Source organism: Erinaceus europaeus, chromosome 16 (genome assembly GCF_950295315.1).
Source record: "Erinaceus europaeus chromosome 16, mEriEur2.1, whole genome shotgun sequence".
Taxonomy (NCBI): Eukaryota; Metazoa; Chordata; class Mammalia; order Eulipotyphla; family Erinaceidae; genus Erinaceus; species Erinaceus europaeus.
This window is the reverse complement of record NC_080177.1, coordinates 9511850-9539226: the sequence shown is the minus strand read 5'-3', so window position 1 is coordinate 9539226 and position 27377 is coordinate 9511850. Positions and strand designations below refer to the sequence as shown.

Below are 27377 nucleotides of genomic sequence, written 5' to 3'. Positions count from 1 at the left end.
GAGTAACATGTAGCTATGACAATTTTTTTTCTCCCTTTTGTTGCCCTGCTTGTTTTTATATCATTGTTGTAGTTATTATTATTGCTTTTTATTGCTGTCATTGTTGTTGGATAGGACAGAGAGAAATGGAGAGAGGAGGGGAAGACAGAAAGGGAGAGAAAAAGAGAGACACCTGCAGACCTGCTTCACCGACTGTGAAGTGACTCCCCTGCAGGTAGAGAGCCGGGGGCTCGAATTGGGAACCTTATGCTGGTCCTTGTGCTTGGCGCCACCGGCTTTTAACCCACTGCGCTACCGCCCGACTCCTGATGTTATCTATTTCTTAATAAGAGGGATAGGAGAGAGAGAAAGAATAAGACATCACTTTGGTACATGTGCTGCTGGGGATCGAACTCAGGACCTCATGTTTAAGAGTACAATGCTTTATCCACTACACCACTGCCTGGAACACTTGTCTTCTTTTTTTTAAAGATACAGAGAGGCAAGGAGAGTGCAATAGATCACAACACAAAAGCCTCTTTTAGTGCAGTGGCGGATAGGGTCAAAGTTCATTTTTATATTATTAATTTTATGTCCACATAAAAATGTTCTAAAAAAAAACACAAAAAAATGTTAACAGATTGTTTCTGGATATAGTTATGTTCCTTTCAGCTTATCTATGTCTTGTAAAATAAACATGACCTATTTTAGTAACAAGCAAACAAAAATTAGGAGTTATGAATCCAAGGCTAGACGGGGGCACACCTGGTTGATTGTACGTTTCAATGTGTAAGGACCCTGGTTCAAGGCCCCGGTCCCCACCTGCAGAGAGAAGAAGCTTCCCCAGCGGTGAAGCAGGATTGCAGGTGTCTCTCTTTTTCCCTCCCTACCTCCCCTTCCTCTCTCAATTTCTCTCCGTCTCTATGGAATAAGTTAATAAATAAAATAACAATAAAAATAGCAATCATAAAAGAAACCCAAGGCATATGCTCATTCTCCGAGGCACGTACCTTGAACCTCCTGTCGTACTTGGTCACCGTATCTGCAAAATCAATTTTCTCCCGCTTGCCCACAAACTGCTGGAGTTCCGGGTGGTCCTCCATCCCGATGTAGTCCCCAATGAAGTTCCGGTTGATGCTGTTTCTCCGCCTCTCCTTCTTGTTCAACAGAATATCTGAGGCTGCAGTTGCCAAAAAGGCAGAGAAGTGAAAAGAGTAAGTTTCCCCCAGAAAGGACCGAGAGACTTAGTGTAGGCACGACCTGGGAGGTGGCATAGTGGGTAAACCGTTGAACTCTCAGCACAAGGTCCTGAGTTCAACCCCAGCAATGCATGTGCCAGAGTGATGCTCTGGGTCATTCTCTCCCCAGCTTCTCTCTCGTAAACAAACACACTAACAACAGCGGGAACACACAGGGAAACAAGGAGTGAATGCAGAATTTGTTTTGTTTTTTTTTTAGATTTTATTTATTTATTAATGAGAAACATAGGAAGAGAGAGCCAGACACCACTCTGGTACATGTGCTGCCGGGGATTGAACTCAGAACCTCATGCTTGAGAGTCTGATGCTTTATCCACTGTGCCACCTCCCGGACCACCAGAATTTGTTTTTTAAAGTTAAGTTTTTTTTTTCATTATTTTTTAAACATTCTTTTTTAAAAAAATATTTTTATTTATTTTATTTTTGAGAGAGATACAGAGAGACAGAGACAGAGAGAAACACCAGAGCACTGCTCAGCTCTGGCTTATGGTGGTGTGGGGGGGATTGAACCTGGGACTTAGGAGCCTCAGGCATGAGAGTCCGTTTGCATAACCATTATGCTATCTCCCCCCTGCCCGTGAATGCAGAATTTTTAACACACAACATTTTATGCCAAGTTAAATAAACATGGGTCTTTGTCTAAACTCAGTTAGACTTGGGTTCTGTCAGACGCATGAAATGACACGAGCAAATACCTTCTTCTCTCATTTGCACATATTTCTTCCGGGCTATAAATTTCCTCCAGGTTTTCTGTATCACGCGAGCATACCCGTCATACTTCCTCTCTCTCATTTCTTCTAGAAGAAATAGCTGGGAATGCAGAAGAAACAAGTGTGAGCCAATTCCAAGACCCAAGCCACACTAAGGGAGTTACTTTAGGGACAGTCATTCTAGTGAAGGAGACACACAGAATGTAGCTTCTCAGACGCATGAAACAAGGTGAAGGACTGTGATGAGAGCATGCTCATTGTGACCACTATTTATTTATTTATTTCCTTTTGTTGCCCTTGTTTTATTGTTGTAGTGATTATTATTGTTGTTATTGATGTTGTTGTTGTTGGATAGGACAGAGAGAAATGGAGAGAGGAGGGGAAGAGAAAGATAGACACCTGCAGACCTGCTTCACCACCTGTGAAGCGACTCCCCTGCAGGTGGGGAGCCGGGAGCTCGAACCGAGACCCTTACTCCAGTCCTTGCGCTTTGCGCCACGTGCGAGTAACCCGCTGAGCTACCACCCGACTCCCTGCTTGTTGTTATTTTACCAGAGCCTTGCTCAATTCTGGTTTGTGGTTGTGCCTGGGATTAAACCCAGGACCCTTTGTGCCTCAGGCATGAAAGTGTATTGCACTATCGCTGGTGCTATTACCTGGTTTTATTTCTCTTAATCAAAAAGAGATTTTATTTACTTATTTATGAGAAATGACAGGAGAGAGAGAGAGAGAGAGAGAGCCAGACATCACTCTGGTACATGTGCGGCCAGGAACTGAACTCGGGACCTCATGTTTGAGAGTCCACTTGTTCCACCTCCCTGACTGTGATTTTATTTATTTCTCATGAGATGGTTTCACAGGAGAGAGTCAGAGAGAGGAAGAGAGAGAGAAGCCAGAGCACCATGCAGAAACGTGACGAACCAGGTGGCGTCAGGCATGCAAGCCTAGAGCTCTCAGTAGAGCCGTCTCCCAGGACGTGCCGAGTTTCTGTTGTCTTTTCCCCCTCCCTCCCTTCCTAGCACAGTGGGAGACAGCCGTGTACCTGCACTCAGGTGAGTCTGAGTAAAGATGTCTGCCCTGCTCTGCTCGCAGTCCTGTGAAAATCAAGTGAGGCATCCAACATTTACCTACCAGTTCCCTCTGTGATTGATTACATAAAGCTAATGTCGGTCCGATGAGCTGATGAAGACCACTGTTTGGCACTGCATCTAACTTCCTTCCTTCCTTTGCCGACAGGATTAGTGCTGGAAGTTCCACTATAATGGTAGTCATCCTCCCCTGCCTCTTTGTTTTTTTTTTTTTTTTTGCCTCCAGGGTGATTGCTGGGGCTCAGTGCCTGCACCATGAATCCACCGCTCCTGGAGGCCATTTTTTCCCCCTTTAGTTGCCCTTGTTGTTGTAGCCTCGTTGTGGTTATTATTATTGCCATTGTTGATGTTGTTCGTTGTTGGATAGGACAGAGAGAGAAATGGAGAGAGGAGGGAAAGACAGAGAGGGGAAAGAAAGACAGACACCTGTAGACCTGCTTCAGCGCCTGTGAAGCGACTCCCCTCAAACTGGGGTTCTTACACCGATCCTTGCGCTTTGCACCACCTGTCCTTAACCCTTCTTTTTCTTTCTAACTCACGCTTAGACCTGTTACTACTTCTGAATGTCCTCCTTTTTTCCTTCTTCTCTCACTGGGTCCTGATGGAGTTGGAGTTCAGAGCCCTCTGGTCATCTTCCCTTAACATTTCCCCTTCTCTGGTAGTATGGATCAAAATTCTTTCTGGGGTGCAGAAGGTGGGAGTTCTGGCTTTTCTAATTGCTTCTCTGCTGGACAGTTTAGCACTCTTAGAAGCTTCCTCTTTGGAGGTGGGGACTGGGGGCTTGAACCTGGGTCTTCACACATGTGTGTGCTCTCCCCACCATCCAGGCTCTTACGAGAATCTTCCAGGAGAATCTTTTGCAGGAGCAGAGAGGATGCTGCTGTGGAAAGAGGGCTGCCCTACTTTCAGCTCCATCCTGCCTCACAGAATTCTCCAGGGAGCCACTGGGACGGAGAGTAATAACCACAGGGCTTGGAGCTGGACTTCAGCTGTCGCATTTGGATGTGGGTGCGGTGAGAGAGGCTGTGACTGCTGCATTTAGGAGCCCACACCAGATACTGGTGGGTTGTGAGGCTCGGGCCACGTGAACACACTTACAGGTGAATGTCTCGCCCCATTCAGAGGAGCCCTGGGCTGAGGGTGAGGGCTGTGGTGTCTGGACGATCTGGGAACACTGTTTTGTTCAACCCTTGAGCACTTAGTGGGTAACTCACTTGCTCTCTCTGTTTACAAATGAGAAACTCAGAAGCAAGACTGGATGAGGCCGGAAAGTGGACGGGGGGGGGGGGGGGGGGGGGGGAGGGTCTTTCACGCTCGCCCTTTCACCCTCACCACACCCTACCCCAGCAACAGACGCCTCACTCTCTGAATCTGCATTGGATCGACTCACAAGGTAAAGGGAAGACTGTCCCATTCACCTAGGAGGTGGTTCACAGGACTCTTGAGGGAAAAAAATAAATAAAAAAAGACCAGTGAAAACCAAAGATGACAAGCAGTCACTGAAACAAAACGAGCACAGCTGCTGTGAAGGCAGCTGGGTTTCGCGCGTCGTCTCTGTTTATGTGGTACAATACTCAGAAGTCACATCTCACTCCTGTCATTCATCTTCTTCCTTCTTGCAGCCCCAATTGCACAGAAAAAAAAATTTTTTTTCTCAATCTTTGCAAGCCAAGGATGGGGCCACTTCACTGCCCTCTGCACAGCTAAGAGCAGATTTCTAAACAAAAGAACGTGTGTGGCTGGCAAATCAGGGCTTAGAATCCGAGCCCGGCGGTAGCCCATTGTCAGGATGTCTGCTGATGCTCATCTCATGTGCTGGGTTCTGAGCCAGTCTTGTTTTCTTGCTCCCCAGGACTATTTTGGGAGCATTAGAGAGAGGACTCTGGTGACTCAGCAAGAAGGAAGGAAAACCATGTCCCAACTTCTGACAGACCAGTTCAAAGATCAGTTGGGTTTTAGTTACTGTGTCAAAGCTTAGAAGTGGGGGTGGTTTAAGAGACAGAGAGAGAAAGAAAGAGAAAAAGAGACAGAGAGGGAGAGAAAGAGAGAGACAGAAGGGGTGTGTGTGTGGGGGGCTGGCCAGGGATACATAAAACAAATAAAACAAACTTAACCCTTTGGTGCTGGATTGCAAATGTGGCTTCTTCAAGACTGGGGTTATTTTGTATGTTCAGCATATTTACTATAAATGTGGGGACAGGAGGTGGCACATCTGGTTGAGCACACATTACAGTGTGCAAGGATCCAGGTTCAAGCCCCTGATTCCCACTTGCAGGGGGAAAGCTTCATGAGTGCTGAAGCAGGGCTGAGGTATCTCCCTGCCTCTTTCCCTCTCTAGCTCTCTCTCCCCTCTCAATTTCTCTCTTATTTATAAATAAAATATTTTATTTATTGGGGGTCGGGTGGTAGCGCAGCAGGCTAAGCGCACATGGCGTGGAGGGCCAGCTTAAGGATCCCAGTTCCAGCCCCAGGCTCCCCACCTGCAGGGGGGTTGCTTCACAAGCGGTGAAGCAGGTCTGCAGGTGTCTTTTTCTCCCCAACTCTCTTTCCCTCCTCTGTCCATTTCTCTCTTTCCTATGTAACAACAACATCAACAACATCAAGAATAAAACAACAAGGGCAACAAAAGGGAAAATAAATAATTTAAAAAATTAAAAAAACATTTATTTTTGTAAATAAATAAAATTTAAAAAACTTTAGTTAAGGTCAAATCACAAAGTGATTTTTTTTCAAAAACCAACTTTTCAAAGAATTATTTGCAATGCCAGGGCAAGACAGTTGAATGAACGTCGGGAGGGTGAAGGTCAAAGTGAAGGTGACTCTGTGTGTGTGTGTGTGTCTAGAAAGATGAGGGGAGGGGAGGGAAGGAGTCACGTTATGGAAATAAAAAAACTGGGAAGAAGACAAAGAAAAGAAAAGCCAAAAATCAATCTGTGATTTTGGAAACAGAACCCCAAAGTCCAACACACTCAGAAAGAAAGGGGTGGGGGGAAGTTTGAGAAAACGCATTGAGTCAAGAAACAAGAAACACACAAGTCGGGGGCTGCTGAGAGAAGCCACCCCGTCCCATTTTAGAAGCAACAGGAACTGCTCTGTGGCTTGCTAAATGGTGGGTGAAACAACGTTTTCATTTTCATATTTGGAAATAGAACGGCTGTGAGCCTGCAAATAACTCCAAGTAGAAAATGCTACTGCAAACTTTCCACAAGCTGAGTCTGCCGAGGAGAGCAGGCTTAGGTGTCTCCTCAGCCTTGTTCATGAAGCCTTTCGGCCTCTCTGTTCCCGTCTCCGGTTTATCCTACGAGGCAGGTAGAACAGTAGCTACAGGGTAGGGAGTGGGTGGGGGAGAAAAAAAAATAGCCCTGCGACCAGAATTTGCCAAAATCTAGCGTTTCTGTTACTATCCACAGTGTCTCCATGACCTGCCCTGAATGGAACACCATTTCTGCTACGTTCTCCACACACTTTTGAAATGGAGTCTTGTGATTGTTGCAGAACTTTCAGGAATATGACTGGGCCTTGTTTGGATAGTTGGCTCTAACGGTTCCTCCGGCTTATTAAAAAGTAACCGTTCTGGGGGATGGGCAGTAGCATACTGGGTTAAACGCCTGTGGCGAGAAGTGCAAGGACTTGCGTAAGGATCCTGGTTCAAGGCCCCGGCTCCCCACCTGCAGAAGGGTCGCTTCACAGGCGGTGAGGCAGGTCTGCAGGTGTCTTTCTCTCCCTCTCCCTGTCTTCTTCTCCTGTCTCAATTTCTCTCTGTCCTATCCAACAACAGCAATATCAATAACAACAACAATAACAACAAGGGCAACAAAATGGGAAAAATGGCCTCCAGGAGCAGTGGATTTGTGGTGCAGGAACCAAGCCCCAGAGGCAAAAAAAAAAGTAACCGTTGTGTGCCACAGCTCTGGCATTAGCCAGGCAAGAGAACCAAGAGCCTGCTCAAACTCTGCGCCTCATATTAGATTCAGAGTGTCCACACCCTTCTCGGGACAGATAAAAAGGTTCTGCTCGGTGTCAGAGAGGTGGCTGAGCTGTAGAACCTGCCCAGCATGGAGGAGGCTCTGAGTTTCACCCCTGAGAACGGACAGGAGCAGAAAAGAAATGCCAGGATGGTGGAGTGGACTTCTAGTCTCCCTTTCTCTTTCTGAAAATTGAAAAGCAATGGGCCTGGGAAGTGGCTCAGTGGAAAGGCATATTGCTGACCCTGGTTCCATCTCTGGCATCCTCTGTACTATCCCGTAGAGGTTGAACGAGTTTGAGATCATAAATATAAGCTCGGGAAAGCTAATCCTTACTGGATGAACGTATCATGCGCTAGCCTTCAGATTTCTCCTCTTACCGAGACTCCCCCTCCTGGTCTTCTAAGTCCAGTCCTGGGAATCCCCATGCTTGAGCTCTGCTCTGTCTTCAAGGAGGAAGCTTAGGACTGCTGTGCAAATGACCAGCTTGCCACCCAGGTGAGGATGTGGGACAAAGAAGTCCCCTTTCCGCTTGACCCTGCAAACACTTTAAGTAACCACTGAGCACCTTCCATGAGTCATTTCTGCACGAGGCTCTGGGCACCGAAGGACATGAGACAGACACAAGCCTCTGATTGCAAGGAGTGTGGAAGAGCTTTCCTGACAGTGAGTCAGAAAAGAACAGGTATTAATAGTATGACTTTTTTGCTTTTTTTGTACCGGAGTACTGCTCAGTTCTAGCTTATGGTGGTGCTAGGGACTGAACCTGGGGACCTTTGGTGCCACAGGCATGAAAGGATTTTTCCATAACCATTATGTTATCTCCCTGTCATCATCATCATCATCATCATCATCATCATCACCTCCCTGGCCCCCTTTTTTTTTTCTGGCCCCACGTCCTGAAAGAGAGAAGGGAGCACGTGGAAAAGACCTCTGACATCAGAGGCACCGGCCGACTGAGACAGCCGGAGGAGGGACAGTAGCAGGTGGGTGCGCACTCACCGACTCCGGGGCCTTGATGAACACCTTGCTCCTGCCCAGCTGGAACTGGTCGCTATCCATGTTGACAGACTGCAGCAGGTGCAGCACCCCCTGCTTCTCATCTCCCCTCCATGAGGGCCAGGTGGCTTTGGTGAGGATGGCGTACCTGTGAGAGACACGTCACGCGGGGGCCCTGGGTCACCCGCTGCAGGCATCCTGGCTCCGCAGGACACTGCCCCCCCCCACACGGACAGAAAAGAGATGAGAGACACCACAGCACTGCTCCACCATCCACGGAATTCTCAGTGCTTCACACCTGGTGCCCTGAGCTTCATAACCCAGTGAACTATTGACATTTGGGCTGCCCACACACTTGCTCTCTTACTGATGCTGCATTTTCTGTCCATATATATATACATTTAAATATTTATTTATTATTTATTCTCTTTTGTTGCCCTTGCCGTTTTACTGTTGTAGTCATTATTGATGTTGTTGTTGATGTCGTCGTTGTTGGATAGGACAGAGAGAAATGGAGAGAGGAGGGGAAGACAGAGGGGGAGAGAAAGACAGACACCTGCAGACCTGCTTCACCACTTGTGAAGCGACTCCCCTGCAGGTGGGGAGCCGGGGACTCGAACTGGGATCTTTACGCCAGTCCTTGTGCTTTGCGCCACCTGCGCTTAACCCACTGCGCTACTGCCCGACCCCCCCCCCCCCTTTTTAAACAACACAGCCGATGTCTTGCTCTGCATGATTTTTTTTCTAGACAAAGCCTATAGCTGTGAAGTTCATTCTGGATAGTGCATGGGGAACAGCTGGCATTCCCAGGGCCCACTGAGGCAATCCCCTCTGTCCTGACCCCAGAGGCCTTGAGCCGCTGGCATTTTGGACTGAAAACCACCCCAATCTCCCCCATCAGCAAATGTTTTCCTCAGCTGTCTCTTCTGCCTTCTCTCTTGTCCAGGATGAAGAATAGCTTTCCTTGGAAAGCTCTCTTTCCACTCTCATTTTGCAGGGGACATTGTCAAAGTCAGTTTTTTTTTCCCTTTTAATTTTAAGTGGGTATTTGCAAAGAAGTGAGGTTTTGCAAAGACTTGATTGTCAACCTCAGGATTCTCAGCTGGCTTTACCAGCTAGCAGACAGGAGGCTCACTACTGCCACCTCATGGGGCAGAGGCCAAGGAGGCATCTAACCCTTGGCTTGGTTCGGATCCCTTGGCTAAGAGCCTTTCAGCCTCCAAGGCCAACAGCTGAGGTCGAGACCCTCATTCACTGCTAGTATGAGCAGCTGGTCTGAGGAAGACAAAGTCTCTCACAATGAGCCCTTTAGTTGTCAGTGGCAAACGAAGGCGGCTGGAGTGAGGCAGTCACTCCACAATTTGACATTTCTACATCTGCTTTCTTTGTTAGGGTGCTATGCTCACTCTACTGCTAAGTCACTCCTGTTCCCAGACCAGTTACAGAAATGATGATTTTATTTAGCACGACGGAGAGATCTGAAAGAAGCCAGAGTATCACCCTAGTACACGTGGCCCTTAGATACAAGAGCCCCACCCAACAGGCAAACTATAGACACAGAAATTGATTAGTGGGCACAGAAGATAGCGGACAGGTTATGTGAAGAGACTCTCAAGTTTCAGGTTCAATCTCCAAACCACCATAAGCCAAAGCTAAGCAGTGTTGTGAGAGGGAGAAAAAAAAAGGAAAAAAAAAAAAGCCGATGTCCTGGTACACATTCAAAGGCAGTGAATTGAGGACTTTCGATGAGAAGACTATCAAAGCCAAAGAAAGAGCTCAGATAGCAGAGTGCAGGACTTGCCTGCTGGAGGCTTCCAGTTCAATCCCTAACACTGCATGTACTAGAGTAGGGTTTTGGGTTCTCTCTCTCTCTTTCTCTCTCTCTCTCTCTCTCATGTGGGCCTTTCTCTAACTCACATGAAATAAATACATCTTTTTTCCTTTTTTACTGACGAGAGCAACACTCAGCTCTCGTTATTGGTGCCGCCCAAGAATCGAACTTGGGACCTCTTGCATGTAAGTACTGTGTGCTACCATAGTACAATCTCATTGATTCTAAATAAAATAAATCCTACAGAGAAAAGTTCAGGAGAGAAAGGGTTCTCTCTCTCTAACCCTATTTAAAACAAGTGTCCAGGGAGTCGGGCAGTAGTGCAGCAGGTTAAGCACACATGGTGCAAAGCGCACAGACCAGCATAAGGATCCTGGTTTGAGCCCCCAGGTCCCCACCTGCAGAGGAGTCGCTTCACAGGTGGTGAAGCAGGTCTGCAGGTGTCTGTCTTTCTTTCCCCCTCTCTGTCTTTCCTTCCTCTCTCCATTTCTCTCTGTTCAAGCCAACAATGATGACATCGATAACAACAACAGTAATAACTACAACAATAAAACCAACAAGGGAAACAAAAGGGAATGAATAAATAAATAAATATTTAAAATTTAAAAAAAACAACACAGTGTCCACAGTCACTAGCTTCTTACCTCTGTAGAAACTTCTGGAAGATTCGCCGGTAAGCATAACCAGCTCTTCTCACTCGAATGTTTTCTTTTAGACCCAGGTATTCGACTTGGTGTTTTACCCTGGAAGGAGAAAGGGAAGTTGGTTTTACTAGGTAATAATTTTCACCGAACCCCGAACCCCAAGCTGCTGGTAAAATTAAAAAACAAACAAACAAACAAAAAAAACCCACAACTGATGCAATCAGGGTCTGAGCTGGCCTTTCAGGCTAAATAACATTAATTTTATAAACGACTTGTCGTGAAACACAGTGATCATAGCAGACTTTAACAGGTGTTAAGTTATGACCTTATGGTCGACAGTCCAAAACTTCAGCCGCTGTGCTCTCTCCTGAGACATGATGTGCATATAAATACATGCACATAATAATAATAATAATAATAATAATAATAATAATAATAATTCTCATTATTTTGCCTCCAGGGTTATGGCTGGGGCTTGGTGCCTGCACTATGAATCCACTGCTTCTGGAGGCCACTTTTTTCCCATTTTGTTGCCCTTGTTGCTGCTGTTATTATTCTTGTTTTCATTACTGTTGTTGTTGTTGGATAAGACAGAGAGAAATGGAGAGAGGAGGGGAAGACACCCCCTGCAGGTGAGGAGCCAGGGGCTTGAACCAGAATCCTTACACTGGTCCTTGCACTTTGTACCACGTGTATTAACTCGCTTGTGCTAACACCCACACCCTCCACCCAGTTGTTTTTTATAGTAGTGAAAAGTTGGCTGTCTATATTGGAAAGTGGATAGGAATTTTTTTCCCCTTTTGTTGCCCTTGTTGTTGATCGTTGTTATTAGTATTGTTGTTATTATTGTCATTGTTGTTGGATAGGACAGAGAGAAATAGAAAGAGGAGGGGAAAACAGAGAGGGGGAGAGAAAGAACCTGAACCAGGCTGCCACTCTGCTGGTCACAAAACACCCCACCCCACCCTATCCCCCCCAAAACACACACCCCACCAACCAGTGCCTCATACTTCTTTATAAATTTTTACTATCTTTATTTTATTTGTTGGGCAGAGACAGCCAGAAATTGAGAGGGATGGGGAAAATAGAGAGACAGCTGCAGACTTGCTTCACCACTTGTGAAGCTCTCCTCCTGCAGGTGGGGATGAGGGGCTTGAACTTGGGTCTTTATACATTGTAATATGTGCTTAACCAGGTGTATCACCACCTGGTCCCCACCTAAAACTTCTTAGAACCATCTCATGGGGACCAGGCGGTGGTGTACTTGATTAAGCGCACACATTACAGTGCACAAGGAACCAGGTTCAAGCCCCTGATTCCCACCTGCAGGGGGAAAGCTTCATGAGTGGTGAAGCAGTGCTGCAGGTGTCTCTGTCTTTCTCCCTGTCTACCTGACCCTCCCCTCTCAATTTCTCTCTGTCTCTGTCCAATGATAAGTAGATAAAATGATAATATTAAATAAAAAATTAGAAAAAAGAGAGCCAGCTCACATGAACATTTGTTGCCAAGTTTCTCAGTGCCATTCAAAACAGGGACATGAGTAAAAAATGAAAAGAACAGGGAGTTGTGAGGTAGCACAGCAGATTAAGTGCAGGCGGCGCAAAGCGCAAGGACTGGCGTGAGGATCCCGGTTCGAGCCCCCAGCTCCCCACCTGCAGGGGAGTCACTTCACAAGCAGTGAAACAGGTCTGCAGGTGTCTGTCTTTCTCTCCCTCTCTCTATCTTCCTCTCCTCTCTCCATTTCTCTTTGTCCTATCCAACGACGATGACAACAATAATAACTACAACAATAAAACAACAAGGGCAGCAAAAGGGAATACATAAATAAATAAATAAAAAGAACAGAGAATACCACCATAGGGAAAAATCTATGAGGATTGACTGAGTCAAACAGACACGCCCCCGGGCTGGATGGTGGTACACCCAGCTGAACACACATGTCACAAGGAGCAAGGACCCAGGTTCAAGTCCCTGGTCCTCACTTGCAAAGGGGAAGCTTCACAAATGGTGAATCAGTGCCACGGGTGTGTCTTTCTCTCCCTCTCCCTCTTCCCCTCTCAATTTTGTTTTGTATCTATAAAAAAAACAAAAAAACAGGCATGCCCAAATCTCTCATTTCTCTGATCTTCTGATGAATCAGTTTAGTTTTCTGTTTTCTTCTTTGGGGAAGGGGCATCAAGGCTGGGGATTTCTGACCAGTAGCAGCTGCAAAACTCCACTATTCTGGGGACTTTCCGCAGTGCAATCCGCACTGTGCACAGCAAGAGACACGTCCCTTAAAGATGACGTCAGCAGGGGGGCTGGTGGAATAGCTCAGATGGAATGGACAGTGAGTTGCCACATGCAAGACCAGCTTTGAGCCTGGCCCCCACTGCACTGAAGGGAGTTTTTGGTGCTGTGATCTCCTTTCCCTCTCCCTCTCTCCCTTTTCTATCTGGAAAAAGTCAACCCCAGACAGTGAAGCCCTACAGATGACCCCAAACCAAACCAAACCATCACAAACCTCCCAAGATTATGTGTGCAGTGAGTGACAGGTTGGGGCAGGGGAGCTGGTAGGAGGGAAGAATGTTGGCTTAAAGCAACATGTAAATCCTTTAAAAAAAAAATCTATAAGGGGCAGGGTGGTGGGGCAGCCAGCTGAGCACACACCATCATGTGCAAAGAGCCGGGTTCCAGCTCACCTCACAAGCAAGGAGGCAGGTCTGCAGGTGTCTCTCATTCTCTTTCTCTCTAGCTCCCCATCCCCCTCCCATCTCAATTTCTCTGTCCTATCCAGTAAAATAGAAAGAAAGAAGCAAGGGTGGGTGGTGGTAGCAAACCAGGTTAAGCACACATAGTACCAAGCTCAAGGGTCCCGGTTTAAGCCCCCGGTTCCCCACCTGCGGGGGGTGGAGGGGCTGGGGGAGTAGCTTCACAAGTGGTGAAGCAGGTCTGCAGGTGTCTGTCTTTCTCTCCCCCTCTATATCTTCCCCATCTCTCTCAATTTCCCTCTGTCATATTCTATAAAAAAAATGGAGGGGGTCGGGCTATAGCGTAGAGGGTTAAGCGCACGTGGCGCAAAACTCAAGGACCGGCGTAAGGATCCTGGTTCCAGCCCCCGGCTCCCCACCTGCAGGGGAGTCACTTCATAGGCGGTGAAGCAGGTCTGCAGGTGTCTGTCTTTCTCTCCCCCCTCTCTACATTTCTCTCTGTCCTATCCAACAACTATGACAGCAATGACAACAATAATAACCTCAACAATGATAAAAACAACAAGGGCAGCAAAAAGGAAAATAAATAAATTATATATATATATATATATATATATATATATATATATATATATATATATGAAAATGGCCTCTAGGAGCAGTGGATTCATAGTGCTGGCACCAAGCCCAGTGACAACCCTGGAGACAAAAAAGAACAAGCGAGCAAGCAAACAAACAAATAAAAACAAAAAAAGAGGGAAAATGGCTACTGAGAGTGGTGGATTTGTAGTCCCGGCACAGAGCCCCAGTGATAACCTTGGTTCACTAGGTAGGGTGCCTGCGTGGCTGGGTGTGCAACCCAGGTTCAAGTCCTGCCAACACACGTGAAGAGCTATGGCAACTGGGGGATGCTTCAGTGTTGCAACATGTCTCCCTCTGAATGAAATAAGTGGTCAGCGGTTGTGCAACTGTGTGTGTTCGAGTCCTGAGTTTCACCAAGAAAATGTCTGACTGACAAAATCTCACCTCCCCTGCTTCTTTCCAGGCTCCTGTGATGAGGGCTTTCACATCTGGAACCCCATGTCTATCTTCCTACCCAGTACCCCATCTCGTCCTGCTGAGGTCAAGTCCTGAAACGCCAATGGGGGGAGGTGGCCCTGTTTGTCTGTTGGCCTCTCCCCTCCCAGATTCCTGGAGCTAATCCACACAGAGTTCCAGAACCTTCTGCATGCTCCTGCAGGCCCCCCCCAGAGTAAGTGGCTTTGCAGACAGTTCTCTGGGCCTTGCCTCTGACCCCCTTCTCTCTGAATCATCCTGGGGGTGCTGGGCAGGAGCTGAATGTTCTGAGAATGTCCGCACAGGAGGAGTCTCAGGCCCATTTGGAAAGCAGCATGGCTCTATGGTCTGAGAGATTTCTTCCTGCCCCCCCCCCCCCCCCCGCGCCAGCTGTCCCCAGAGTAGCCAAGATCACAGTTGAGTCTGGACTGAGCGGTGCTGTGAACCCTTAGAAAGAGATGAGAAGGGGGTGCAGGGAGCCACAGGCCTCATTTTGAAAAAGTGGAGGCATAAGGTCCTCCTGAAGGACATCTGAAGGCACGTCAGCCTGCCTGGGCGTGTGTGTGTGCATGTGCGTGTGTGTGTCTGTGCGTGCATGTGTGTCTCTGTGTGTGTGTGTGTCTGTGTGCATGCGTGCTTGTGTGTGTGTGCGTGTCTGTGTGTGTGTATGTGTGCATGCGTGCTTGTGTGTGCGTGTGTCTGTGTGTGTGTGTCTGTGTATGTGTGCATGCGTGCTTGTGTGTGTGTGTGTGTGTATGTGTGCATGCGTGCTTGTGTGTGCGTGTCTGTGTGTGTGCGTGCTTGTGTATGTGTGCACGTGTCTGTGTGTGTGTGCACGTGTCTGTGTGTGTGTGTGTGTCTGTGTGTGTGTGCGTGCGTGTGTCTGTGTGTCTGTGTGCATGCGTGCTTGTGTGTGTGTGCGCGCGTGCTTGTGTGTGTGTGCGCGCGTGTCTGTGTGTGTGTGTGTGTGTGTGTGTGTGTCTGTGTGTGTCTGTGTGTGTGTCTGTGTGGGGGTCCCCAACCTGGGCCGAGGGATTCACAGACTTCAGCATACCTGCTTTCCTCCCAGTCTCGGGGCTTCTTGGTTTCGTTGGGCTTTATGCAGCGGATGTAGTGAGGGGTACACTTCATGAGGGTGCTCACGAGGTCATTCGCTTGTTTCTGGAAAGGGACAAGGACAGCAGTGAGAGACGAGGAACCCGACAGCAGAATCGTTTTCAGAGGAGAGACGTAACACTCAGAGCGGAGACGCAGAGCTACCAGTCAGTCTCGGTCCCTAAATGTTTGAGTCTACCATGCAGTCTGCAAGTTCTACTGACCTTTAAATTTTATTTTCCTCCTCCCACCTTTTTCTTTTTTTTTCTCTCTCTCTTTCTGTTTGACTTGATAGGATAGAGAGAAATTGAGAGGGCCAGGAGAGATAGGGAGAGAAAGAAGCCTGCAGTACTGCTTCATCACGCGTGAAGTTGTCCCCCTGGAGGACAACTTGAACCCGGGTCCTCGAGCATGGTGGCATGTGTGCTTAACTGGGTGCACCACTGCCCTGTCCCAAGTTCCACTGATTTGTAAGATGGTTTTAAAAAAGATTTTTTTTAATTAGCTTTGAGAGAAAGAGAGAGACCAGAGCACCACTGAGCTCTGACATATAGTGGTACCAGAAATTGAATTTTTTAATTTTATTTATATATATATATATATATATATATTTATTTTCCCTTTTGTTGCCCTTTTTTTTTTAGTCCTTTGTCAATTTTTTATTTTTATTATTTTATCAGTAATCTTATTGAATACTGTTTTTTTTTTTGTTGTTGTTGTTGTTGATTTGGTTTCATTCTCCATATTCCACATCTGAGTTAAAAACATTCTGGTATTTGTCCTTTATTTCTTTACTCCTTTGCAGTGCCACTATCACCTCCAGTTCTATCAATTTTATCCCAAATCCTAAATGATACACTCTCATGGGTTTTGTTTTTGTTTTTTGCAGAGTAGTATCCTATTGAATATAGATCCCATAATCCTTTGTCCAACCACCTGTCAGTGGGCTTTCAAATTGCTTCTGTATTTTCATATTGTAAATAATCTTTGCCCATGTTCTAAGTAAGACACTCTTATTGTTGTTGGGTTGAAAAATATTTTGCAGCCACACAATGTAAGGCACAGTTTGTTTTCTTTCATGGTAACAGTAGCACATTGAATCGTTTTTTGAGCTTTTTTGAGTCTTTTGGGTACACATTCTTCTGCAACTCTCTGTCTTTTTTTAAATTTATTCCTTTATTGGGGAATTAATGTTTTACATTCAACAGTAAATACAATAGTTTGTACATGCATAACATTGCCCAGTTTCCCATTTAACAATACAACCCCCACTATGTCATTTATCATCCTTCAAGGACCTGTATTCTCCCCAACCCTTGTTTTTCATTGTTGTTGTAGTTATTGTTGTAGTTATTGATGTCGTTGTTGTTGGATAGGACAGAAAGAAATGTAGAAAGGAGGGGAAGACAGAGAGGGGAAGAGAAAGATAGACACCTGGAGACCTGCTTCACCTGAAGTGACTCTCCTACAGATGGGGAGCCGGGGGCTCAAACTGGGATCCTTATACGGTCCTTGCACTTTGCGCCACGTGCGCTTAACCCGCTACGCTACCGCCTGACTCCCCAGAAATTAAATTTTATTTGTCAAGTCCTGTGCTCTACTGCTGTGTATCTTTCTGACCTCTCACTATGATTTTAATACTCTTAATGAGTTTTCCTGGCATAGCTAAAATAAATAGAACCAATCAATTGACAAATGAGACCCGGTATATGTTCACAGAGCACTGCTCAGCTCGGGCTAATGGTGGTGCGGGGGAATGAACCTGGGACTTCGGAGCCTCAGGCATGAGAGTCTATTTGCATAACCATTATGCTATCTACCCCCACACACATACAATTTCTTTTTCTGCTTCCAGTATTATTGTTGAGGCTCGCACCACAAATCCACTGCTCCTAGAGGCCATTTTCCCCATTTTGTGGCCCTTGTTTTTGCCTTTGTTGTAGGATAGGACAGAGAGAAATGGAGAGAGGAGGGGAAGACAGAGAGGGGGAGAGAAAGATAGACACCTGCAGACCTGCTTCACTGCCCGTGAAGCGACGCCCCTGCAGGTGGGGCATACAATTCTTTTTAAGGAGGAATAAGAAGCATGTCAGTTATCAATAAATTAAGTGAATTTATATTTGCAAATACATTATTATCACAAAATAATTTTGGGGGGTGTGATTATTGGCAATGAAAAATTATCAAGATAATCTGTACTCTACTTTTTTTAATCACCAGTCACCTTATTTTATTTGATTCTTTTAATATTTATTCATTTTTTAAATTTTTTATTAGTGATTTAATATTGACTTAAAAATTATAAGATAACAGGGGTACAATTCCACACTGTTCCTACCATCAGAGTTCTGTGTCCCCTCTCTCTTCACTGGAAACTGCATTAATTCTCCCGAGATCACAGATATGGGTTGACTATTATTTCTATAACTGTCTATCTGTAGTTATATATACTTGACCATTTTTTTGTACTCCCTCTCTTTTGTTTCCTTTATTGGGGGAATTAACGTTTTACATTTGACAGTGAATACAATAGTTTGTACATGCATAACATTTTTTCATTATATATATATATATATATATATATTATTTCTTAAGATTTTATTTATTGATTGATGAGAAAGATAAAGAGAAAGAACCAGACATCTCTCTGGTACTTGTGCTGCTGGGGACTGAACTCAAGACCTCATGTTTGAGAGCCTACTGTTTTAGCCACTGCGCCACCTCCCAGACCACGCATAATATTTTTTTACATTGTACTCTACCTCTTAACAATCCAACCCATGAGGAATCACTTAAATGATGAAGGAAGTGGTTGTGCAACAAGCTTTCATGCCTGAGGCTTGGAGTTCCCAGGCACCACTATCAGCCAGAGCTGAACAGTGCTCTGCTCAAAAAGAAATAAAATGAAGTGATGGAAACTCATAGTTACAGGATGGGAAAGTCCTAAGCCTTTCTGAACTTATAACCCTTTCAGATGCAACTTCATTTTCCTTCTTACAGAATATCTCCTTTTACAAGCCTGCAGGCTCTCAACCTTTCAGAGCGGTAGGTTATTCATATCTCCATCGAACTAAAAATCATCAATAGTAACGCTTCTCTTTCTTTCTTTTTTTTTTTTTTTGCCTTCAGGGTTATCGCTGGGACTCAGCGCTAAGAACTCACTGCTCCTGGTGGCCAATTTTTCCCATTTTATTGGGTAGGACAAAGAGAAATTGAGAGGAGGGGGAGATAGAGAGAGGGAGAGAGAAAGAGAGATAACTACAGACCTGCTTTGCCACTTGTGAAGCGTCCCTTCTGTAGATGGGGAGCCAGGGGCTCGAACCCAGGTTCTTGCGTGGGTCTTTGCACTTAGTGTTATGTGCGCTTAACCAGGTGTGCCACCACCTGGCCCCCAACTTTTCTCTTTCTCCTTAGGCATTGGGTACCCAGACGCGGCGTGAGTTCAAGCAGAAAAAGTTACATAGAGGGCTGGGAGACAGCTCAGAGGGTGGAATGAACGGCTCCCTGAACTTGAGGCCCTGGGTTGAAGTTGAGGCACCACACAGGAGCACCATGGGAGATATGAAGGGAGGTCCGGGGATGGTGCAGTCCTGCTCTGATGTCTCTCTGTCCTCACTCACTCAAAAACAATGGCTGCTTTAGGTACTGAGCATGGGCAAGGCTCTTGGGTCATTCTCTGGTGCCAAATTAAAACAAAACAGACAAAAAAGGGTCACATAAACCCAGCTGAAATTGCTTATCCTACATCTGAAATCACGAGTGCCTGGCCACTCTGTCTGGAGGAACAGAAGCAGAGCCCAAGTCAGCATGTTACCACCAGCAGCGCAGCTGGCGGACCACACACGTCAACATGCCTTCTGAGCAAATCAGCGAGAGAGAAAAACCTCTAACAGAAAACAGAGAAGGGGAAGAGCACAACCAGAAAAAACAGTTACAAAGTCAGCACTGCAGATGTGCTTGCCCGGGACAGTGCTCTCTCTGTCAGGCTAAGCACTTCGGCTCTCGTGGCTCTGGGAGATCTGAAACCCTTGAGAAACCTGGACACAGTCAGAGCAAGACACTTGATGACCAGTTATGCTCTCTGCTCAGCTGTGCAGAACACAACGTTTTCTGCCATGCTTGGTTGGCACTGAGGGCAGAGGCCGTTCGACCTATGCAAAAAGCAGCTCTGAATGAAGAAGTGACTTTGATGTAGCCTTTTCTGGTGCCGTAGGTAGATTGCACCTGAGAACGAGGAGCTTTGCAACAGAGGAAGCAAAGCTGGGTGTGGGCGTTGTGGGGCAGGAGCGACTACAAAGCTGCTTGTACCCAGGCTTTTCTGAAGCCCTGAAATTACTTTCCTTTTTTTTTAAAGATCTCACCCATGTGTCCCAAAGCCTCATCTCTCCAGAGCCCTACCCCACTAAGGAAAGACAGAAACAGGCTGGGGGTTCTGGATTGACCTGCCAACGTCCACGTCTAGCAGAGAAGCAATTACAGAAGCCAGACGTCCCACCTTCTGCACCCCATGAAGACTTCTGGTCCAGACTCCCAGAGGGATAAAGAATAGGGAAGCTTCCAATGGAGAGGATGGGATACGGAACTCTGGTGGTGGAAACTGTGTGGAATTGTACCCCTGTTATCTTACAACCTTGATAATCATTATTAAATCACTAAAAAAAATATTTTTTTCAAAATGGGAAGAGCAGGTGAAGGGGCTGGACAGTGGCACACTTGGTTGAGCACACTTGTTACCAAGTACAAGGATCTGGGGTTCAAGCCTCTGCTCCCCAGCTGCGGGAGGTGGGGAAGAAGCTTTGTGAGTTGTGAAGCAAGTATTGCAGGTCTCTCTTTTTCTCTCCTTCTCTATCTCCCTATCCCCTCTTAATTTCTCTATCCTATCACAGCAAAGAGAAGTTCCCTGCTCAGAGGAGCCTCCAGAATCCTTGGAGGAAACCAAGGGGTCTGAGGCGTGGGAAAGAGTCTTCATAAGGGAGGCCACATGCAGGAAGGGGTGGCTCTGGTTCCGAGCACAGGAGCAGAGCCTCAGGGCAGGGAGCAGAAGTGGCCCTCCCAGCCTGGAGTCAGTGTCTGTGCAAAGCTTCTGACTCATGCTCACTCACTTCCCTTGGGGATGGGGCAGAAATACACCCCCCGACAGACAGTCACAAGACCCACATTCACATCCAGCAGGGCCAGGCCCCCATGGCTTCTGTGACTCACTTCCAAGTGGTCTGGACTCCGTGGGGCTTATGCTCTAGAAGGAGGGTGAGGAGGGGAAGACTGTCTCCTCCTTGGAAGATTCCAACCCCTTTTACCCTCATGTTGTCTAGCTGAGGGCTCAACATTGCCCCCTTTTGGGGATGTTCGGGTGTGCTAGGAGCTGTGGCGGCCAACCAGGTGGCCAACCAGAGCGGAGCCTCTGAGTAGCGTCACTAGCAGTGGGCCTCTCCCCTCCTCCAAAGCCCCACCCTCTTCCTGCTGACACTCTACCTTTGCCTGAGACTCAATTACTGAATTCTCCATTTTCTTTTCTTTCTTCCTTCCTTTTTAAATTTTCAGGTAGAGACAGAGAGAAAGAGAGGGAGAAACACCTGCAATACACTGCTTCACCACTCTTGAAGCTTCACCTCCTGCAGGTGGGAACCAAGGGCTTCAGCCTAGATCCTTACACATGGTAACATATATGCTTAACCAGTTACATCACTGCCTGGCCCCTAAAATTCTTTTTTTTTTTTGCCTCTAGAGTTATTGCCGGGCTCTGTGCCTGCAGTACGAATCCATTGTTCCTAGAGGTCATTTTCCCCATTTTTGTTTCCCTTGTTGTTCAATAGGAAAGAAATCAAGAGAGGAGGAGAAGACAGAAAGGGGGAGAGAAAGATAGACACTTGCAGACCTGCTTCACCACCTGTGAAGCATATCCCCCCCTTGCAGGTGGGGGCTGGGGACTTGAACCAGGAACCTTGATTTGCTGCCGGTGTCCTTGTGCTTTGCGCCATGTGCCCTTAACCCGCTGCACTACCACCTGGCCCGTAATATTCATTTCTATGGTGTTCTAGTTTCTTTATATTCCTTATTTTCAAGAAAATATTTTATTTACTTATTTTATTTTTTATTACAGAATTACATGTCGACAGGGGTTTGGATCCACACCATTCCCACCACCAGAGTTCTGAATCTTCACTCTTCCCACTGCAACCCACCACAGTTCCCCTAACGTTGTAGACCATCTTCTCTACAACTATCTGTCCATATTTACACAAAGTTACCCCTTCTTTTTCTAATTCAATCCTCTCTTCCCCTCTAAGCCACTCATGCCATCATTTATCTATTTATTTATTTATTTATTTAGAGACAGAGAAAAATTGAAAGGGAATAGAGAAATAGAGAGGGAGAGAAAGAGAGAGAGACCTGATGCACCTTTATCATTTGCAAAGCGACCCCACTTTAGGTGGGGGCCAGGGGCTCGAACCTGGGTCCTTGCATGTCGTGTGACATGTATGTATCACCAGGTGCGCCACCACCCTGGCCCCTACCTTTTTCAAAATTTTTTTTTAATATTTATTATTTATTCCCTTTTGTTGCCCTTGTTGTTTACCTTTTTCAAAATTTTTAAACCAGAACACTTCTCAGCTCAGAAAAAAAGTCGAACAAACCTTGATTTTGCTGCCAGCAGTAGTTGGACGTCCTTTCTTGTCAGCTTGGAGATTCTCCGGAAATAAAGACTTTATAAATGGTCTGGAGAAGGAGAAAGAGAACGGACTAGGAATCAGTACCCAGTGGGAGGAGGGTGCCAGTCAGCCGGCTTCTGCATGGGGGTGGGGGTGGGGGAAGGCCCTCCTGCTCTGGGCTAAAAGAGGATCACGTGATTCAAGGTAAAAGCTGCAGAGACGCCACACTAAGAAATGCACACTGGACGAAAGGGATGGCGGGAAAGACTTCGAAGTCATCGGCATCTTGGTGTGTCGAAATCTGAAAATGAAAGTACAGCCTTTGCTCTGCCATATCCCTGTACCTTTCCGGACAAAGGGATGGGGCGGGAGGAGCTGGAGGTGATCATGCTGAGTGCAGGAAGGCAGGAAGTGAAAGGCTAAGGCCATGGTGCTTACTGGAGGGAGAGGGAGGGAGAGGGTTTGGGGCTTAGGCAGCGGGTCTCTTTGGGGTGCTGGAGGCACTAGAACTTCAGGGTGGGTGTGGTGAGCTGAATACCCACACCGCGAAAATGTTACCGTGCTGCCGACCAATGTTATGTCATCTTAAAAAACAGAAATATTGGGGGCTGGGTGGTAGCGTAGTGGGTTAAGCGCACATGGCGCAAAGCGCCAAGGACCGGCGGCATAAGGATCCCATTCGAGCCCCCGGATCCCCACTTGCAGGGGCGTCGCTTCATAAGCAGTGAAGCAGGTCTGCAAGTGTCTTTGTCTCCCCCCTCCCGTCTTACCCTCCTCTCGATTTCTCTCTGACTTATCCAACAGCTTTAACAACAACAATAAACAAGGGCAACAAAAGGGGGTGAAAAACAACCTAGAAATACTAAACCACTTTGCTTTTTGAAATCCTGACCCTCTCTCTGGAATGGGATCCATTCTGGCAACAGGACGATGTGTGTGCGTTGGGGGGGGGAGTGTGGGCTTTGTAAGATGGAGCAGAGCTGTCGGGGGGCCCAGAACATTCCAGCTCTGCTCTGAAGTGGGGTGACCCCATGCTGGCACTGTTGGTACCAGGGACTCAGGGTATCTCACTTTGCCACAACTTTGTTACATTGTTGCCCCCTGCTCTGCAAAAAGATCTGCACATGTCTGGAGAACTCTCAGAAGGTTAGAAGTGGGCCTACCCTATAACCCTGCAATTCCTCTCCTGAGGATTATATCCTAAGGAACCCAACACACCTACCCCAAAAGATGTGTGTACACCTAGGTTCATAGCAGCACAATTTGTAATAGCCAAAACCTGGAAGCCACCCAGGTGTCCAACAACAGATGAGTGGATGAGTAAACTGTGGTCTATATACACATTGGAATACTACTCAGCTTTTAAAAATGATGAATTCACCTTCTTCCCTTCATCTTGGATGGAGCTTGAAGGAATCGTGTTAAATGAGATGAGCCAGAAATAGAAGGATGAATATGGGATGATCTCATTCATAGACAAGTTGAAAAACAAGATCAGAAGGGGAAACACAAAGCAGCACGTGGAGTGGGCTTAGTTTACTGAACCAAAGTAAAAGACTCTGGGGTGGGAGTGGGGGCAGGTTCAGGTCCTGGGACATGATGATGGAGAAGACCTAGGTTAGGTGGTGGTGGGGGTAGTGTTATGTAGAAAACTGAGAAATGTTGCACATGTCATGAATCCTCCTCCCCCAATAAAGGGGGAAAAAATGGACCCAAACTGCTCTGAGTCAAGCAATGTTCAAATGAAGCAGTGGCGCAACTCCCTCGAGGTCTGCCTGTCGAATTCAGGTTCACCTGGGGTTCTACCCGAGCTGCGGTCACTCACTCACACACACCTTCTCCCTCTGGGACGTAGAGACACTGTCTTCATTCCCTTGGCGCTTATTTTATTTTATTTTTTTGCCTCCAGGGTTATTGCTGGGGCTCAGTGCCTGCACCATGAACCACTGCTCCTGGAGGCCATTCCCCCCCCCCTTTTTTTGCCCTTGTTGTTGTAGCCTTGTTGTGATTATTACTGTTATTGTTGATGTCGTTCATTGTTGGATAGGACAGAGAGAAATGGAGAGTGGAGGGGAAGACAGAGAGGGGGAGAGAAAGATAGACACCTGCAGACCTGCTTCACCGCCTGTGAAGCAACCCCCCTGCAGGTGGGGAGCCGGGGGCTCGAACTGGGATCCTTATGCCAGTCCTTGCTTGTGGTGCCATGTGTGATTAACCTGCTGAACCACTATATTTCACCAAATACAAAAGTAAATTCCAAGTGGATCAAGGACTTGGATGTTAGACCAGAAACTATCAGATACTTAGAGGAAATATTGGCAGAACTCTTTCCTGCACAAACTTTAAAGATATCTTCAATGAAATGAACCCAGTTACAAGGAAGACTAAGGCAAGCATAAACCTATGGGACTATATCAAATTAAAAAGCTTCTGCACAGCAAAAGAAACCACTACCCAAACCAAGAGACCCCTCACAGAATGGGAGAAGATCTTTACATGCCATACATCAGACAAGAGGCTAATAACCAAAATATATAAAGAGCTCGCCAAACTCAACGACAAGAAAACAAAGAACCTCATCCAAAAATAGAGAGGACATGGAGAGAATATTCATCACAGAAGAGACCCAAAAGGCCGAGAAACACATGAAAAAATGCTCCAAGTCTTTGATCGTCAGAGAAATGCAAATCAACAATGAGATATCACTTCACTCCTGTGAGAAATTCAGACATCAGAAAAGGTAACAGCAGCAAATGCTGGAGAGGGTGTGGGGTCAAAGGAACCCTCCTGCACTGCTGGTGGGAATGTCAATTGGTCCAACCCCTGTGGAAAGTAGTCTGGAGAACTCTCAGAAGGCTAGAAGTGGAACTATCCTATGATCCTGCAATTCCTCTCCTGGGAATATATCCTAAGGAGCCCAACACACACATCCAAAAGATTTGTGTATACCTATGTTCATAGCAGCACAATTTGTAATAGCCAAAACCTGGAAGCAACCCAGGTGTCCAACAACAGATGAGTGGCTGAGCAAGTGGTGGTATATATACACAATGGAATACTACTCAGCTATAAAAAATGGTGACTTCACAGTTTTCAGCCGATCTTGGATGGACCTTGAAGAAATCATGTTAAGTGAAATAAATCAGAAACAGAAGGATGAATATGGGATGATCTCACTCTCAGGCAGAAGTTGAAAAACAAGATCAGAAGAGAAAACACAAGTAGAACCTGAACTGGAATTGGCGTATTGCACCCAAGTAAAAGACTCTGGGGTTGGTGGGGGGAGAATACAGGTCCAAAAAGGATGACAGAGGACCTAGTGGGGGTTGTACTGTTATATAGAAAACTGGGAAATGTTATGCATGTACAAACTATTATATTTACTGTGGAACGTAAAACATTAATTCCCCAATAAAGAAATTAGAAGAAGAAGAAGAAGAGGAAGACGAAGAAGAAGAAGAAGAAGAAGAAGAAGAAGAAGAAGAAGAAGAAGAAGAAGAAGAAGAAGAAGAAAATAAGAGTGCAGCTGTGACTCGGAGACATCTCAGAAACGTGTAACATCTGGAAGATTCTGTGATGTTGTATCTGCTGGCATGTGGAAGGCTGACCACTTGCTGGTGTCCTATGTCTGTGAGGTGGGAGCTCGGGCATCTTGGCAGGGAGGAGGGGAAGGAAAGACAGAGGAGCAGGTGCTTAGATCTGCTTCTAGCAACTAGCTGGAGAGAAGCCCTTTCTGCCACCCTTCTACCTCAGCCAGATCCTGGGAAGCAACATGGACCCCCGAATCCACCCACCCCTTGTAAGCTGCCCTTATGCAGACCCTGACTTGTTTCCTAGCTGCTTTAGGGATGCAGGTCGATCTGGGTCTTGCTAAGACACTAGCCATTCCTAAAAATAAAATTAAAATAAAAAAAATAATAAAGAGTGACCATGGAGAACTGTTGGAATGATGTTCCAAGGACAATCAGTCACAGAGCCGGATTGCTCTACTCTTAGACAATCATGAATGAACATTCAACTCCAGGATGAAAGTAATGAAGCCGGTGTGGGGGGGGGCGGTAGTGCACCCGGTTAAGCACAAGTAGTACTAAGCACAAGGACACGCGTGAGGATCTAGGTTCAACCCCCTGCTTCCCACCTGCAGGGGGAAGGCTTCATGAGTGGTGAAGCAGGTCTATAGGTGTCTGTCTCTCCTTCTCCCTCTCTATCCCCTCTTAATTTCTCTCTGTCCTATCCAATCAAATGGAAAAAATGACCACCAGGTGCAGTGAGTGGATTTGTAGTGTAGGGAATGGGCCCCAGCAGTAAACCTAGAGACAAAAAAAAAAAAAAAAAAAAGGAAGGAAGGAAAATAAACAGAAAGAAGGAGCTGGGTGGGTGGTGGCGCACCTGGTTGAGCACACATGTTACAATGCACAAGGACCTGGGTTTGAGTCCCTGGTCCCCACCTGCAGGGGGAAAGCTTGGCAAGTGGTAAAGCAGGGCTGCAGGTGTGTGTCTCTCTCTCTCATCCCCTTCCCTCTGAATTTTTGGCAGTCTCTATCCAATAAATAAATAAAGATTTAAAAAAGAAAGAAAAAGAAAAGAATGAAGCTAGGGTCCCTGGACACCACACACTTGGAAACCGGGGTGACAAGGTTTAGAGACACAAGGAAAAGACTGAAATTTAAAAACAGGAAAGCTATTTTATGAAAAGAAGTGTCCAGCAATAACGCAGATCCGACAGTTGACAGGAACACAGCGCTGACCATTAAGACGGTCCAGGTTTGTTCTCATTCTGGAAATCTGCTCAAACCTGTATTCCCCCCCCCCCCAAGCCTATGAGGCAAAGCACACTTACAGCTCACTGCTCTGCATGAGTTCGATCAGATCCATGAAAAGCACGTCCCGATTTCTTTCACAGAAGCCATTCATGTCGTAGGAGACCTGGTCGAGTGCAGAAAGAAACCAGATCTTTATCCTGTAATTATTTCAGTGAGTTACCCATCCAAGTTGGCACTGCCAGCTTGGCTGGAACGGGTCTGCTTCCAGCTGTAATCGCTGGCATGATTTCTCCAGCTGCCATGTGGAGGCCATGATGTTTCATGGAACTCGTTGCCGAGTTACTTAGGGATGTCATTTGGATGTAGATGGTGTCTGGCTGTCTCTACAGCCCAGAGGACCCAGAGTGGGGATGGCGGCTCCTTGATTCCACCTCTGCCCCGCCACCCTTCCATGGAACCACAGGATATAATTATTTCTTTCAACTCTGGCTAAGATAGAGTGAGACAAAACCTGCCATGTTCATCAATACACTGCGACAGGTGAGACACCAAAGGCTTTACGATCTCTCTCACAAATAGAGGGGCCAGACAGTGGCGCACCTATTTAAGCACTCACGTTCCAGTGCGCAAGGACCCAGGTTCAAGCCC

The 27377-nt window shown here is 46.5% G+C and overlaps 1 protein-coding gene across 1 annotated transcript in view; it reads right to left on the bottom strand.

Annotated features, from left to right (window-relative positions):
• Positions 1-27377, bottom strand: part of MYO1E (myosin IE) — a 221547-nt gene that overhangs the window by 32308 nt on the left and 161862 nt on the right. The window contains exons 15-21 of the mRNA XM_016192846.2: positions 26807-26892; positions 21952-22033; positions 15276-15382; positions 10476-10574; positions 8004-8148; positions 1934-2048; positions 990-1159 (exon numbers count right to left, since the gene is read on the bottom strand). Of these exons, the coding sequence (XP_016048332.1) occupies positions 990-1159; positions 1934-2048; positions 8004-8148; positions 10476-10574; positions 15276-15382; positions 21952-22033; positions 26807-26892 (804 nt within the window). The remainder of the gene's footprint in view (positions 1-989; positions 1160-1933; positions 2049-8003; positions 8149-10475; positions 10575-15275; positions 15383-21951; positions 22034-26806; positions 26893-27377) is intronic.